General features: G+C 38.8%; 2 protein-coding genes across 4 annotated transcripts in view; one reads left to right on the top strand and one right to left on the bottom strand.

The window, feature by feature from the left end:
• LOC144036087 (uncharacterized) overlaps positions 1 to 4,015 on the top strand; it is a 40,173-nt gene extending 36,158 nt beyond the window's left edge. For both annotated transcript variants that reach the window (XM_077546389.1, XM_077546391.1), the window contains one exon: positions 424 to 4,015. The gene's annotated coding sequence lies outside the window, so the exon portion shown is untranslated. The remainder of the gene's footprint in view (positions 1 to 423) is intronic.
• A 7,492-nt stretch (positions 4,016 to 11,507) lies between these two features.
• Positions 11,508 to 17,797, bottom strand: LOC144036085 (carotenoid-cleaving dioxygenase, mitochondrial-like). Of its 2 annotated transcripts, none has more exons than XM_077546386.1 (12): positions 17,630 to 17,797; positions 15,993 to 16,185; positions 15,595 to 15,806; positions 15,385 to 15,500; positions 14,659 to 14,761; positions 14,454 to 14,582; positions 14,231 to 14,391; positions 13,986 to 14,153; positions 13,687 to 13,824; positions 12,506 to 12,688; positions 12,298 to 12,408; positions 11,508 to 11,979 (listed from the first exon to the last, which is right to left on the bottom strand). In XM_077546386.1, the coding sequence occupies exons 1-12, from the start codon at positions 17,775 to 17,777 to the stop codon at positions 11,863 to 11,865; spliced, it is 1,779 nt and encodes a 592-aa protein (XP_077402512.1). In that variant the 5' UTR covers positions 17,778 to 17,797; the 3' UTR covers positions 11,508 to 11,862. The 2 variants fall into 2 exon arrangements, with proteins under 2 accessions (XP_077402512.1, XP_077402513.1); XM_077546387.1 differs by having other exon boundaries at positions 15,993 to 16,182; positions 17,630 to 17,759.

The following is a 17,797-nucleotide window of genomic DNA, read 5'->3' on the forward strand; positions in this document are numbered from 1 at the left end:
TGTAAGACAGAATTTGTCTAAAAATTTTTACTTTGCAATTACGGAAACAAATAATAAACAAACATACCTCACTTTATCATCCGACATTGCATTTTCCTTTTTTCGATACGCTTCAAAATCCACCCCCTAAGCGTCAAAACTTTTTTTGCGAATTTTGGGCCCTTTTTTCAATTTCTAGCGTTTCCGTTCGGTTTTATTTTCGCATTTCTTGAAAATTCGAATAACAATGGGTGGATGGAAAGCCAACTACTATTTCGCGCCGAGGGAACGTGTAAATATTCATGACAACATTAGTAAATGTGTTATTTGAGTGTGCAACATGCAAGCGAGTGCGCTCGTGTTAGCGCTCGTGTTAGCGCTCGTGTTAGCGCTCTGTCCTCCCTCCAGCTATATCCTCTCTCTCTCTCTCTCTCCCGTGTTAAGGCAGCGTCCTGAGATGCCCTCAGATGGCTCCGTCCTTTCCTACCGCATGTGTCGCCAGCTTGTGGCTGCTGCAGCAAAACTGGAGGCAGGTGTTCCTACCTTACGTGCACCCCCTCCTCTCGCTTTCCCTCCTTCCTGTTCCCTTATCACTGCAGTGTTGCAGCTCTGTCTGGGAGGCAAGCCATTCTATTGTTCGGAGAAAAGGGATGTTCTAGTTGAAGGGGGCTGGGGGGCGCCACTGGGTCCACCCCGCCCTGTGGAATGGACACGCTCCAAATCACTGTGATACTTGGCATCTGGGTGCCATCAGCAGCTCACAGTGTTTTTTTTTGTTGTTGTTGTTTTTTTGTCTGCCCTCGCCGGACCGAGCTCACTAGTCTTTTTTTGCTGCAGACCGCCGCCATCTTGTTAGCGCTCGCCTCGAAATCTGGCGTCAGGCGTTTGTCCGCGCTAGTTTTCTTTTTAGACAAATGCTGCCTTTGCTTTAATCAACATGCGTAGTTTGCATTCAGCAATTAATCACCTTTATGTGGTGCACCCAAACATCACTTTGACAGCACATGGACATTAAAGATATATGGTTCTTAGGTTGTATTCAAATGCTAATCATGATAAGGATATTATTATTATTATTATACATTATTCCCTCTGTATTTGAATGCCTATCATCTTTATTGCAGTCATACTCACGCATGTGAAAAAGTATAGCGAGTAGATTCTACGGGGGGATTGCATGACAAGGTGCAGTTTTCACATGAAATGTTCGAAGGATTTCAGCCTCTCAATAATGAAGACCAGATGTTGCAGTTATGCATAGGAAGTCAATTGTCTACACTTGCTTGCACCAGCACCGCTGGTTACTGTATAATCAAATTTAACGAAGACCCTCTCTCATATTACTGCTTGTTTAAAAGCAGCGCAGCACATTCATGAAAGAGCACAGAGCAAAAATAAAAACAGTACGCCAGCTGCACATGAATTCCTAATAACACTTTTTTAACCTTAAAGCCTTATCAGCAATTGCGGAAAATTGTATTAGATTGAATACAAAATATGTCATATACAAATATGCATGAGCATCATTTTGTTTTGATAGTGGTAATAGAACCTCATGGACGAATCTATAGTACACAATGAAGCTCAGGTCCTCCTATACTGTAGCCCCTTTCCCTCATTTCACTCTCCCAGTTTTTTCCTCCTCATCTTACATACACCGCCAGCCTGTCTCTGTGTCGCACGCACACACACACGACTTTTGTTTGGAGTCAGACAGCATTGAGAGGAGATCCTGTGGCCTTTCTAAGAAGAATGTTAATATGGCCGCGCTGGTCTCTCTGGGGGACGGAGCGAATGGACTCTGGCTGCTAATGCACTGTCACACTAACCCAGCGTGTGCTCACGCACACACGTACACACAATTTAGCAGTAGGTTGTAATAAAATTAGGGGTGTCAGGTGATTTAAAAATTTTCATTGTAATCAATCGCGTGACTTTCAATAGCTAACTCACGATTAATAGCAAATTTTATATATGTCCTAAATGTACAATAAAATATTTTATTCTAAGTTTTCATACTCTTGGTAACATAAAAGTGGAAAATAAAACTAATAAAAATATATGTCCAAGTACATCTGAATCAAACTGTACGAATCCCTTTTTATTGACTAAAAGCTGCCGAGCAAAGTCGCAAGCTCTTTCCACTGAAGCCTAACCATGACAAATGTGTTCCGACAATCTTCGCTGGTATTCAACCTCTTCTTTTATACTATACGGACAAATGTATTGTGCCAGGCCTCTTAATCATGAAATTTAAGTGTCAGTCTGTCCAATAGCCACACGTTTATACAACCAAGCAGTCTGCTTTTGTCAGCAATCGCCGAATTGAGGGTGTGATACTGTAATGGGATGAGTGTTATGGAATCATAGAGACAGACCACATATATCATAAAGTGAGTGCCAAAAATCATTTTACTCATTCACTCCCAGCCATTTTCACTGAAGCAACCCCCTTCGCTCCTGGGTGTTTCACTAGATTTTTACTGATTTTGCAAGGCCCACAGAATATTGTCTTCTGTTGCTATAAAACATTATTCTCTTCTTTTATCAGGAAATAAAAGTATATTTCTATTTACATTTTGCAGCAGTTAGCATTAGAATATAGCTAAGTAAATCTGTTTAAAACAGTGGGTTAAAGAGCTTTTTTTGCAACACGGCCCTGGTTGATCTCATATACTCAGCTGCCACCTCCTGGACATTTTTGTAATAATGTCCATTGCATTTTCTTCAGTTCAGAGGCTGCATCAAAGCCCTCTGTATGCTCTAGCATTTAAAAAAAAAAAAAAGCATAAATACGTCTTAAGGAGCATGGTAATATTTAAAATAGAACATATTTATACGTTTTTGGGAGCGAATTAGTTAATTGTAACAGTTGGACAAGAGCATTTTCTGTTTATGAGTTGTTTTTTTATAGTAATGCTTGACTGTGTGTTTAACCTGCTTGGCTTGACCGTCTTGACATGTATATACAGCGGGTATAAAAAGTCTACACACCCCTATTCAAATGTCAGCGTTTTATGATGTAAAAAATGGGACAAAGATAATTCATAACTTTTTCCACCATTATTGTGACCTATAACCTGGAGCTCAAACTCAATTTGATGTGATCCAAGGTTGATTTTGTATAATACAGTATTAAAAAAGGAAACACATTTCTAAGCTCTAATACAGTAAGCGTCTTTCACCATTGCAAAGTCCCTTTCATACTCATTCATGCTGTCTCATTCCGCATTCCTGCTGTAAAGAGAGAAAATCCACCACAATGACCCCCCGCCCCCTTTCGCACCCCCCGTCAAACTAAGTCCTTTCTTAATAAAGGTAAAGTATGATAATGGCCTCCAGGTTACCATAGAAATGAGTCGGGGCCCCTGTATGTGATTGTGGACCTGAAGGAAAACCCATTTCTCCGTTCCCCTCGTGGGCTCGTTGCCTGCATCTCTTCACCCTTTTCTCCTTACTAAGCAGTTCTGCCTTCGTCAGGGCTCGCGTCCACCTTCCCCTGTTTGATGATAGAACGAATTTTAAAAGACTCCGGTAGAATTTCAATCCTCTGTGTTTATTTGCACATCGCAGAAACACTGAGAGTGCGGTCAGTGCAGAATCCTCAGAGGTGGTCAGTGGCCGATCTGCTTTGAATGCCAACACAATGGTAACATTTTCAAAGTGTCGGAGGATGAGGAAGGATTCAACACTTGTTTCCTGTGCAAATCCTCTCAACTTGGATGTGTTTGATGTCATGCAGCAAGTCAAAAAAACAAAAAAAAAAGATTACATATTTGTGCTTTTGGAAAAATACATGATCCGAAAGATTATTCCGGCTTCCTGCTTCGCACTTTAAACTTCGCACACGCTCTTTTGGTGTTGTTCTAACTAGTGAATACAAAAACATCAGTCCATGTTTTTTATTATCTTTGATTTCATCGCCAGCTAGTTGCGTTTTGCTTATCTAAAAGATAAAACTGAATTGTTGCCATCATGGATAGCACGTCTGCCTCACAGTTGGGTTCAAGTCTCTTCCTGTCTGTGGTTTAGCATGTTCCCTTATGTTTTTTCTGATGCATATTCCAGATCGGAAACTAATCACCAAAGGGGGTTTGGCGGTAGATGATGTATTGGGGCACCAGGGCTCTGCAACCTGCGGCTCTGGTGCCACATGTGGAACTTTAGTCCCTCTCCTGTGGCTCCCTGTGGATCAAAAAAATTTTTGAAAATTATATATTTTTTATGTATTTATTTTCATGTTTTAGATCATATATTCTTTAAATTAATTAATGATTTAAATAAAAAAATAATTATTGAAAATTAAAAAATTGTCAGAATCCATTTTTTTAAAGTTTTTTTTAAATTTAAATTTAAAAAAAAGATTTAAGGTAGATGAAAAAGTTCTAAGTTTCCTAAAAATCTTTTAAAAAAGTGACCATAAAATATCAAAAAAAGGAAGAGAAAAAACGGTAAGTTTACAACACGCTACAGCAATATTATCACTCCATGTTTTTCTTATGTGTTAAAAGAGTCAAAATCAGCACAAAAAATAAAGTAAAATTTTTTTTGCCCAGCAGAAAAAAATTATCTAAAAAGTAACTATAAAACGTTGAAAAACAACAGAAGAAATCCCTAAAATTACCATAAAATGTCCACAAAATTGCCGAAAATGTCAAAAAATTTAACAGAAATGTCTAAAAATGTATGAAAAATTTAATATGAAAAAAAAAATACAGAATCCCCCCCAAAGAAAAATAAATAATCTAAAAACGGAAGACAAAAGGTAGAAAATGAAAGTCAAAGTATTATAACACTACCACACTGTTTCCTTCATCACAATCTTCAAATGTTTTGCGGCCTCAGACAAATTTGGGGTTATTTATTTGGCCTAAAAGGACTCTTTTGACAGAAAAGGTTGCTGACCCCAGGCGACCCCTGCATGAGACCTACTAGATGTGAAAGTGTAAGAAAATACAGAGTTTGTTGTAGTGCACCCCAAATATGTTTGATCGGGTTCCACACCTAACACAACCCAACCATGCCTTTACAGACCTTTCCGGAACAGATTAGTGCTGCTCCAAAATTGTTGCCGCAATGTTGGGAGAACAAAATCGATTGTCCGTCTTTCTACCGTAGCCTTTGCAGCCAACGGCTCTTTTGGCCAAATTCCACGTGGCACCAAAAGGCCGTAGCATTCCTTATGTCTGTGGCTAATCTGTGGTGTCAGCTTGTGTTAACGCCGCACTGCCAAATATGAGCGCTCGCAGTGCGGGCGAATATTACAAAAAAGTCACATCAGCTGCATTCCGCGAGAGCGGGTGTGCGGAGCGAGGGTCACGTAAGGTTGAACGGTTCTTGCGCACTGAGCCGCTAGTACAGTAACGGTCCAATGGTCTGGACAGGAGGCGGGGCTACTTCAAAGGGAGAGAGAGCATTTTTTCCCGGTCGAGCCACATTGAAAGCAGCGTAAATGAGCTTTTTTGGGGGGGGGTCGCTCCTGCTGTTAGACAATTGAGAGGCACGATGAAGGATGCCGAAAAAGGGCGGCGGGTCATATGTGTAGTTAATTACTTGCTCCTCAGCCTGCCATACGATTTCTGCATGCCACCGTTATTGACCTTGAACCACTGGGAGGTACAATGAAATTTGCATGGTCTAGCAAGTATGAGGTCAAAGAGCCCAACAATTAAAACATGGCATGGTGTTTGTTTTTATGACCAAACAATGGCCACCAGTCACTGTTGACTAGTTTTCTCCCTCATTATCGGATGTTCTTTTTAAATATCTCTCGTTCAAACACAATGTTATAAATAAACATGAAAAGACAATTACGTGCGTATTTAAAGCAAACAATGCAATAGGCACATGTGCTAATTAGCATCTCTATGGGCAATGTCGTTACCCTTTAAACAAGGGCTATCTGAACACAAATCACAGAAAAACACATGTAAACTGATAATATAACGGTTATATTCTTTATCCTCTGCAAAGAATGACTAATATCTACTGCCATACTGAAAATCCGAGAGAGTAGCAGAGTCTCCAGTACAGTATATCTGTATTAGACTTAGCATTGAGTAAGTGTGACAAAAAGCCTGTGTAATTTGATTTCATTATTAATTAATTAAATTATTATTATTATCCTGCTATAACTGTTTTGTTTGCAAATCACAGTAAATAAGAAGTACTCCTTGGTCCTTGAGGCCATCTTGGGGACTCTGTAATATGTGCACTGCGAGTCCCAGTGGGGCGACGGTAGGAATGTGGTGGGGGTCAAGGGTCAGACAGCCACGTGAAGTACACGTCTGTAGCGTGGCAACAGGTGCTGAAAGAGCCCCTCGCAAATCAAATCGTAATTGTTTTTGCTGGCTTTACTGTATATAAAAATCTTAGCGCTTTTCTTTTCATGTCTTCTCTGGAGCTGTGGAGAGACTTAAAAAAAAGTTGCGGCACTTGTAAACGAAAAGTTCCATCGTAGCTAAATTGTGTTGGTACAAAAGTTCCAAATTGGCAATCAATGTCAGCAGGTTTGCCGCACATTGATGAAGACATGTCTCGAACCAATCATTGACTTCCAAAATTATTATGTCACGTTTTGGAACCGCGAGAAAATGGTAGTTATTACAAAAACGGCCATCAGGTGGCAGCAGAGCAAAAGAGATCAACCAGGGCCATGTTGAAAAAAAACCTCATTTACTGTACACACAGTTCTATACAGATTTGTGAATAATGATCAAGCTTAGCTATATTCTAATGCTAATTGCTGCTAAATGGAAACAGATAGAATTACACTTTTTTCTGATGAAAGAAGGGACTCTAATCTTTCTGTTGATAGGTTCCGTGTTTTTATAGCAATATAACACATTATTCTTGCTTAATCAGTCAAAAGCCAGTAAAACTGCCGGGAGCGAAGGGGAATCCTTCAGTGAAAATGGCTGGGAGTGATCGCTTGACAGCATTAAAAAAAAAAAAAAGCATCTTTGTTCATCTATCTATGCTAACAATATATACTGACAGACAAAAAAAAAAGGTACAAATGAAACCTGTTAATCCATAATACTGTAGCTCTGTTTTCAACTCAACAGCCCCATTTTATACACAAAATACATTTGTGCGTCAATTCGGATGAGATCATCCTTATTTTGGTCCATATATTTCCGTGATATTTTTATCTGGTGGTGTGCTGCAAGATTTTTCTAATGTAAACTATGTGTCTTGGCTCAATAAAACCGGCTTAGAGGCCAGCACAGCGTCCATGCCAAGGTACTCCTTCTCCCTCCTGAGAGGCCCCACCATTCAAGCACTGTGAGGTCAACAAGTACAGATGATCACCCACAATGCCTCTGGACAAGGAGGAGAAGGAGGGAGAAAAAAAAGACCTTAAATATGCGGCGCTGTTCCTTTAAGACGGTTTTGAATCTGCCTGAAGGAGGAGTGCGAGGAGGGAGCTGGCGCGACTGAATTGCTATCATCTCGCCGCGCTAAAACGTCTAAACTGCCGCTTCCCGCCTTCTGCCGCAAAGCTATTAAGTTGCAATTATTCATCATATCAAATTAGGGGTGTCGCTTTGCCCACCGCTCGGCTGTGGAGAAAAGGAGCGTTGTTGCTAGGAGAAGGAGAGAAGCCAATCTTCTCTTATTGGCCGGCGGGTAGCGTAACACGGCCCAATGAGAGCAATAGCCGCGCGACCCAACGCCCCCCCCCCCCCCCCCCCGCATGCAGACCTGATTAATATGTCAGACATGTTTTATGGGTTAACGGGAATCCGACTGGGTCACTTGCTGGTGTAGCGGTACATTCGCCTGGCTACAGTGTGGGTTCAGTTCCCACTCAGACTGAATGGTTTTCTGTCTCCATATTCACTACACCTTGCGACTGACTGGCTCACAGTTTACAGTACTCGGAGGTCAGAGGGGCGCGCGTTCACACACATGCACTGTAGTCATGGAGGAAGTAAAAACAAACTGAGTGCAAAAAGGAGATGAGATTCTTCACATGTGCAGCATTATCACAAGAGAATGTAAGCGCAAAACGTGTCGGCTCAATTTATTGAACAGTAATTTATTTGAAACACACTTTGCGACAAGCAGAATTAGTTATTCTTTTTTTTTTGTAATTTAGTGTAAGATCTAATTTAAATATTGAGATCCAATTGTTTACATTAATATTCTAATATTACCTGTATTATTTTATGCAGTCACATTCTTTGCCTGGCAGCTTGTTGCTAGGCAGAATTCATACGGCTCAATTATAACTTCCTATTGATTATTTTGGAGGAGACTTCTTCGGCTTGTGTCATTTTATATTTCACAAAATGGTGCAAAAATCTACTTGCAGTTCAACTTGACTGGTGAGACGTCACAACACATGAAAATCTCATTTGAATCCAGATAAATACATTTCAAACATTCCACAGTTTATTTTTAATTCATATCAAATTTAGAAAATATAATGAACGATTGTTGTTGAATTATACTGCATTGTTCTATCGTGTATGTATCATAATGTTAAGAATAATCATGTTAACAGTCACAATTAAGTCTTTCTGACTATTATGGTTTGGATTATGTCACTTGCAAATATAATAGTCTTATACTTTATAGGCATCCGCCGATACAACTTTTTTTTTTTTCAAGCTGAGTACGAGTACTTACATTTCAGCACTTGTCAATACTGCGTACAGATACTTGACTTGTCCTATTTTGCGCTTTCAAGTGGCCCCAAAAAAAAACATTTTCATGAGGTTTGCATTAACATTGTAAAAAGTAAGTCCAACTAATTACACCTATTTAATTATACTGCATTTACTTTTTGGAGTGTTTCTAATGAGGACGGCAGCGAAGTTGTTTTCAGTGCTTCAAATATTATTTCGCTTCCTTTATAGTTCCACCCACGAGTGTCTTTCAACAGTGTATCCACTCTACTCCTCGATAAACAAAAAATATTGACATGGCCACAACCCTAATGACTGTTGGATTTGCAATGTTTGTCTGCTCTTGCTTTACTTTCCCCCCTCGTCTTTGGAAGTGCACATCTGTTGTCTGGCCACACACACACGACCTCAAAATGAAACGGAGCTGAGGTCATTCAAATCTCTGCTTAATCTTAATTATAATATACTCAATGAATTCATGCTCCAGTTTGTAAGAATCAACTGTTTCTTGTTTTAATATAACAGAAGTATTGTATCAATAGATACAATGAAAATGACCCTCTATTAAATACATTATTCAGATGGGATTTAAAAAAATACCGAAAACAATAAAGTACCTAATCCAATGTATGCTTTAATTGCCGTACTCCATAATAAGTAGCAAAATTCCATCTCGGATGAGAATGTTGTCCCGTAGCTGAGAGGATCTCTCACACCAGAATACGATAGTAATTGTTTAATGGAGCGTGATATATTATGTTTTCATGGGGCCCAAAAAGTCTCATTGCACCCCTGCTGGGATATTTGTTGAAATTAATCCAATGTGACACCGCTCGAACTAAAAAATTCCACCGGCAGCTTTTAGTTGTTAAGAAGCAATTAACCAGTTCCATGCTTCTCTGGTGTCCCCCACCCCCAAGTGGTCGGGTGGGGGTAACAGATTGTCCAGTTATTAAAGAGTCACAGGTTTGAATGATCCCCCACCCTAGCAACTGCTTCCTTTTTGTTTTGAATACAAGACTAAATGTAAATGAAACCATAAGAACCACTTCCCAGTTCTGTTTTGAATGCAATTCCCACTGACTGCATTACAATCCCACATGCAATATGCAGCAAATACTTCTTATTCCCACCTGCATTGGAACTTTCCTCCCACAATTTCCTCACACATCATGGATAGAGGGCAAGTGTGGGTTCACATGCTGCCCTCTATTGGTCATGTGTGGAATTCCCACTCATGGTGGAGAAAATATTGTACTGGACAATAGTATATACTGTAGTCTTTTGGAATGCAGTACTGTATGTCATTATTGAAATAATTGGCTTTAAAAAAATGTTGTCTGACAACAAATAAAAACACAATTCAACATAAAAGAAGAGTCCATTTACCTTGATTCAATTTCAATCTTTGTACTGTACCTATATCGAAATGCTATCGCTAATTAACCATACCAATGTCTTTACCCCAATAGGATAGTTGCCTGAGTCGTATTTGAATGTTTACGGTAAACAAGAAACCACACTTTTTCTTTTTTTTTTTGTAGATTAGTATTTTTAATGCATTTGGTAACAGTAAGTGAAAAATGACTTGCAGTTATGTTATAATGTTAGCTTTAGCTTTAGCTAGCTAGTCATCTTCGAATGCTTAAAGTAAACAAGAAACACAATTTTTAGCACAACAGTAAGTTACAAATGTATTGCAGTTATGCTAATATGCTAGCTTTAGCTTTTTTTCTAATACAATGTGACCTTTAGTGCTCCTTTATTCGTATCCATTTGTACACCACTTAAGTTGATAAATTTGACATTTGGCATAAATATTATCAAGTACTGCGAAGATGAACTTTGCGCTTCTATAAGAGGAGAGAGAGGCTTTGTGGTCTGTTTTTGGAACCATTTCAGCTGTTCTGCATGTTTAGTTGAGCAAGCTTGTGTTTTTCTTGGATTCATTTCTACTTCACTTACGCAACATTGAATATAAGTGAGCTTTAAATAAAGCTGAATTGAAGACTCTGCAGTCCAACAACATTCCTTTCCTTCTTGTCTCCTTAAAATAATTCAGGCAAAGGTTGCCTGAGGTTAAGCAAAACTTTTTGGAAGGAAGATGAAATTGATGCCTGACTTGATTTAATAGTCATAATAACTTCCAATCAGTGGTTGTCGATTGACCTCCATGTGTCCCTCTTGTTTTCTCATGCGTTCCAATGTGCAGAAATGTTGAAATTGGATATATGATTTGTGGCTTATGTTCAGATTACACGTTCTGTGTTTTATCTGGTTTTGTCATTGAATATATCAGCTTGAGGGTTTTCGAGTAGAAAAGGCCATTACAAATCCTGGATCGTAGTTCAAATGCAATAAAGGCTTTGGCCAAAAGGGGGAGTTGAGTGCACATGAACGCTTCACCTGCTTCCTACTGCTGTTGTTTTCTGCCGTCAAGTTCCTTAGTTTGCTGTAAATGTGAAAGTGTCAAAACAAGTTTAAATAGAAGTTAGAATATGTATTTTGGATCTTATGATTTTTTGCATTGAGCTGATGCATTATATCGAATTTTCTTCTAACTTGTTTGCTATTTCAGGTACTTATCACAATAATTTGTCCTAAAATTCACCTAGTAATTATTTTTATTGACTTTATTTATTTTTGACTAATGTTTTTATTGTAAACAATCAATTATAAAATAATTAACTATTAAAATATATCAAATAAATTTGATTTAATAATCAGGTATATAATTAGAATTTAATTAATTATAAATAAGGTATTGTTTTATAATCACAATAAAGTATTTTAAATCAAATATGCATTAGTAAAATAATTAATAATAAATAATTGGTTAGTTTCTCTGCATATAATTTGTCCATGCGTATAAATAAAGACAATCATTCAGGATTAGATGGGATCCGAATTTTATTTTTTTTAAAGGCACACAGAGTATAAAAAATGATATTGATTAAACACACATTTGTGGCAAGAAGGCTTTTGTTGGGTGATATGTAGCAGTTAAGCGATCATACAAAAGTTGTGTAACTAATAAAAAATACTGGAAAATTATAGAATTGTAAAAATATAAGATATATAAGATAAATATAACAGAGCAGCGTGGCTTTTTGTAAGGCATTATGCAACAAATCAGTTTGGTATACCATCATATAAAAATGATCAGTCATCATACTTACTTAGTGCTTATGGTTTAATATTATTATTAATATCATTCGTGAGGAAGATACTCATACAACATATTCATTCAAGCAGATGCGCTGAAGACACCGTGAAAGCCGTAGGGCATGTTGACAGGCACATTGGCTCTTCCCAACTCCTCAAACGTCTTGGCATTCAAAACCAGGAGGAATGTACCTTTATCCTGACGTTGGAGAAATAAACAAAACAAATGACACCATTCCAGTAAGATACTGTATCATTTCCTTTCATTCCATTCATTTGGGAACGTTTCATTTGTATATCATTCATCATAATGTACTCTTAAATTCATTGCATACATTCTAGCGGCACTACCGTCATAGCTAAGGACTCCCTAAATAATAATAAATACATAATAATAAAATAAATAAATAAAACACTTAAAAATCCAAAAAATTGCAAAAAATAAAATAAAAAATTTCTAATCATTGCTTTTTGTCATTTCCTTTACACGAGAACGTTCCTCCTTGAATCATCTTACCTGCGAAGGGGAAAGAATCACAGAGAGGATGACGCCATCGTCCTCCTCCACGCCGTCCGGTGAGGCCACAAACACCGGCTCCGACGGGAAGAGACCCTTCTGGTACCACACCTGAGCTCACGTGGGAATGGATGAAAAAAAAGCAGAGGAACATGAAAAAAAAAAGGTGAATATTTTACATAACTGCAGGATTGGAAAGTCTCCGCACCTTAAGTGACTTGTCGTTGAGGTCCATCTTGAGAAGCGAGTCTCCGAACATGTGTCTGAAGCCGCAGCCGTAGAAATAGCGATAAGGCCTCGCGTTGCATCGCTCGTAGTTGATGAGGGGGAACTCCAAACCGCCGAAGTGGCAAAGGTCATCGCCATGGAGATCCTCGTGTTGGCAGAACACCTGATGACAAAGAGCGGATCAGCTTGTCATTGTTGTGGGGTCCGCACACATTCAGTGCGAGTTGGATGGCGTCAGCTACGTTTTAGGGCTGAACTGTAAAAAATATTGCGTTTTTTTGTTTGGTCTTGAATTGATCTAATACCTTTAGAGGGAAACGTATATTTAAAAGAACTTCCGGGAGAGAAATAAAATTTCTTAAATAAGGCAACCTGCGGCTCTAGAGCCTCATGTGGCTATTTAGTACTCTCCTGTGGTTTCCCGTGGATCTCTAAAGAATTAGTAGAAAAAATTAAAATATCATAAAATGTCCAAAAAAAAGAAGAAAACCAGAAAATTACAATATATTTCTCACAAAATTGAACAAAAAAGTCTTCTTCTTTTTTTTTTTTTAAAGGCAGAAAATAAAACGTTCAAAAAGTAACCATAAAATGTCCAAAAACAAACAAAGGCCGAAAATTACCATATTAAAATGTACACAAAATTGCCAAAGTCAGAAAAAAAAGAAAAGAAGAAATCCCCCAAATTACCACAAAATATCCCTAAAATTGACACAATTTTTTTTTAAAGATATATATATAAAGGAATAAAACAAAGTAAAAAAATAGCCATAAAATGTAAAAAATAAAAAATAAAGGAACAGGAGAGGCAGAAAATTACCATATGTCCGTCCATAAAATTGCCACAAATGTCAGAAATTTGACAGAAAGGTAAAAAAGTCTAGAAATGTATATGAAAAACAAAGTCTGATAAATTACAAATTTAAAAAAAATTTCCAAAACAGATGACAAAAGGTAGAAGAAAATGAATCGCTCTGTTTTAAATGCTGCATATCTTTATCTTTTACAGCACTAATTAGCTCTTGGGCTCGCAGTACATTCGACGAACACTAACACACTGTTTTGTTCATCACAATGTTCAAAGGTTTTGTGGCTCCAGACAAAATGTCTCTTTTGACAGGAAAGATTGCTGACACTTGCCTTAAAGGAATCCAAACTTACCCTAGTGTTGTCCTTTTTGACACATGTGGCTGTGCTGCAGGAACGAGTGTTGAGGTTTTGGTCAGTGGGCGTGTCATCGGTCACGTGAATGGGTAAAACAAAGCGGCGAGGAAAAACTCGACTCATGCTGTTGTACACCTGAATGGAAACAATGTGCGTTCTTACAAAAAAATCAATGTTGTACAGTGGTTAAGTCATTTTTATACATAATTGTTTCAAATCAGATGAAGAATTCTGGAAATGTGGAAAGCATTAACGTGAGGGCCAATGAACAAATGTTTCCGTAACGCCGATCTGACCTCATCGAGTGCTTCTCCCGACTTGCGTAAATTTTGAAGGGAGTAGATATCCAGGGCTAGGCCGTCATCCGAGGAACACAGGTCCAATATCAAGAACCCGTCCTCTTCAAAGGCGTTGATCTGATGGAAGTTGGAGAAAGCTTTGGCGTAGTACTTCACCGGGCTGGCCTGAGGAAAGCGAACGCATTCGATTTCAATCCAAGCCAAGCCAATCCAATCCCTCAAGCTTGTTTGTGACCTCTAACCTCGCCTGTATGTTTGTTGATAAGATGCAGGACGGTTTCCAGTTTCGGGTCCCAGTAAACGGCATCGCAGAACGCTTTGCCCCTCATCTTACATGTGACGATCTTCAACAGGTCGATTTTAATCGGCTGCTCAATGAACACCACGTAGTTCTCCGACATGGCTGGCGGGAAGAAAGCCGTTGAGATGAAAACCCCGACCGGTACCGGCAATACGCTGACTTACCGAAGCTGTGGAAGTAGGAGGGGTGGGACTTGTGAGAAGGCGCGATGGAACAGAGGATTTTAGCGCCTTGCAATGTGTCTTCGGCGTTCAACTTCTCAGGAGGGACACGGATGATGTTGTAGGTGGTTCCTGGAAAATTCAGGAGATGCCGATACTTTTGGCTTTGACAGATTCAATGACTCCGGCAAACTAAATACAGACTTACCTTTGCCTCCGTAAGAATTGCCCATATTGAAGCAGGTACCGTCTGGGTCGTAGTGTGGGTGGGCGGTGGCTCCGTTAACGGCAACAAACGTGGTCCAGTCTACCTACAAAGCATGGCAGCTTTTATGATCCACAGTTGAGAGAGTTTTGCGCTTATTTTTACCACCTTGTGTTACGATAACACTTTAGGCTCTATTTACATACAATATTAGCTACATAACAATTTGGCAGTGGGCTGTGACCACACCCACTCGCAGTTCCGCCAGCCCGTCGTGCATGCCTACGATATACTGACTGATATACTTCTAATGGTTCTTACCTAACTCATTCACTGCCATTGACGGCAATAGACGTCAAAAATTCATTTGAACTATTTCTATTAGTTTCACTTTTTTTTGAAAACCTAGAAAAAAAATTGTATTGTACATTTAGAACAGATATAAAATTGGTGATTGATATTGAGTTTAAATAATTAAGTAATTTAACAAAAAATAAAATATTATTAAAAAATTTGAGACGATTAAATTTAAATTTTTAAAATTACTCGCATGACTTCAAAAGTTAACTCATGACTAATCACATTTTATATCTGTTCTAAATGTACAATAAAAAAAATTCTAGGTTTTCATACTCTTGTTAACAAAAGTGAAACTAATAGAAATAGTTCAAATGGATTTTTGACGTCTATAGCCGTCAATGGCAGTGAATGAGTTCATAGGCAGCGTACCTGTTCAAGCGTTTCAAGGTTCTCGGGGTTCACTTTGTGTATCAAGTTGGTCTCCGTGCTGACGTAGTAGTCTCCCTTGTATTTGATAAAGTTGACATTGCCATTGTCTGTGGGCTCTGGAACGGCAAACGTGTTGAGAGTGTTTCCGAAGGTTAATACACTGAGAAACGAAATAATATTAAAGAATAAAATAGACATGCTAATACTCACTTATCATCTCAAAGCGTGAGAAGAATCTCTGGAAGATGTTTTTACAAGGGTCGGGCATTGTGACCGTACCGAATTCTGACACCATGATGCGGTCCCGCTCGCTGTTCTTCTTGTAGGCGTCGCTGCGCAGGAAGCGGCTGATGTACGTCACCTGACCTTTCTCGATGTTGAACTTGTGCAGCATGGCCATCCCGTCAAACCAGTGGTTGTAGCTGTCGCAGAGGAAAAATGACTTGAAAGGTGCGGGCCCTTAAAATGGAATATAATCTAATGCTGGCCTTACATTTGGAGGGTTCGAGTAACATCATTTGATTTATTTGCTCTCAAATGGCACAAATCAGAATTGGGCACTTGGAACTGCAATCTAAGTCCATCTTAAAACAGCTGATTGAACTCACTGAGTGTCTCCAAACTCAAACTTCCCCGGGCCGTTTCGGAGCAGGCTGCCATTGATCCAATGGGGAATGGTCCCCTTTACCTCAGCAGGGATTGGATCAGGGTTCTCCTCGACAGAGCGGACCAGAGGAGCGATGCTCTCCAAACCTTTCAGTCCTGTGGTGGGACCTCCTTTCACCTCATTGTTGGCATCTTCTGCACACATAAATAACATCATCAGTAACATTAAAAACTCGTGGAGTGTTAAATTAGCATAATGGGAGGAGTCAAACTGACACTTCAATAACTGATAACCAGGAAAAAGCTCTTTTCTGGTCATGTCGGTTCATGAATAAATGGAACTGGGTTTTGTGGTAGCAAACGTTCATACATTGAATAATGGCTTGCGCAATAGCAACTGTAGGGAAAAAAAATCGGGATTGTTACATAAGAAGAATTTATTGAATATTTAGGGGAGAGTGGAGCAATTCCTCACATCAGGTATACACATGTGCTGCCGAAGCAGAGAGATTTTGAAAAAGAAGACATCTGATGTGAATTCATCTCAAGACTCTTTGCGTGCAAGTGGTTTTTCAAATCTGTAAACGTTTGCATAACAATAGTGTCAAATTGGAGTTCACTATAACTTGCACTTCTAAACAGTGGAATATAAAGCTCCTTTGTACATACAACATGCTTGCACTCTAAAAACAGTTGTCAACAACAACAATCAATCAATACAGGTCAAAAAAGGACTCAACCAACTTTTTGAGTTTCACTCAAAATGAGTGAAATTAATAACATAACACTTATTTTATTTTTATTTTTTTTAATAACCCCCCCCCCCCCCAAATGTGGTTGTTTTTGTACAAAATAACCCTAGAAATTGAGTTGTTTAATGCCCCCCTCCCCCCATTAAAAACAACACATCTTATTGTTTTTTGTTTTTTTGGTTAATTAATTTTGCCCCATTTTTTAATAACCCCAAAAATGGGATCAGTCCCCTATTAATTCATTTTTGAGTTATTTTTGACCCAAGTTTTTTTTGTGTGTGCGTGGAGTTACCAAAACAAACACAAATAACAAACAAAAATAGGGAAATTAGACACAAAGCATTCACGTAGTTATTAAACAGCACAATTAGTGTTACTCATGCTCTAAAGTGGGGCAATAATCAAACATTGGCCATATAAGGCCGGTGTATAGTTGAAACAGGGTCTCCACAAGGTCTGTTTACAATTTACTCCCCTTTTAAATGCCTTAAAAAAAAAGAAGGGATATACTGCTAATTTTGTAATAGTTTCCACAGCTTTGCCTGTTCATTTAGTTTTATGATTAATGTGTTCAAATTGTACAGCCTGTACATGTTGACACTGGGACAAAAATATTTAATGAGGAAATATTAACAGTTAAGTATAATAATGAGAAGAAATAGAATCCTGCTTATGAGCTATATTTAATTTGTATTCCTTATGAAGAGCATTCTGGCAAGTAGAATCATGAAAAGCAAAGTGCGTCTGAAACATGATACATGCAATTTTCCACATCGGGCCAGTGATGGGAAAGTACAGCAAGTCATCTTTACAGTCACGACATTTATTGAACCCTGGAATTAAGACGATGTTGTGATGAGATGATCTACATAATAGAAGCGTCTTACCTGCATTATTGACTGGGGCCATTTCCGTAGTGGTGGTTGACGGGAGAGAGAGAAAAAATGCAGCCAGACGCGAGTGGTGCAGTAAGTGAGTACGCTGCGGCGCGGTTATGTAACATGGCCGTTTACGTAATCTTTTGAGGCATGGCATGGCAACCGAGCGACTAAATG

The sequence above is a fragment of the Vanacampus margaritifer genome, chromosome 16, assembly GCF_051991255.1.
Source record: "Vanacampus margaritifer isolate UIUO_Vmar chromosome 16, RoL_Vmar_1.0, whole genome shotgun sequence".
In the NCBI taxonomy this organism is placed as follows: Eukaryota; Metazoa; Chordata; class Actinopteri; order Syngnathiformes; family Syngnathidae; genus Vanacampus; species Vanacampus margaritifer.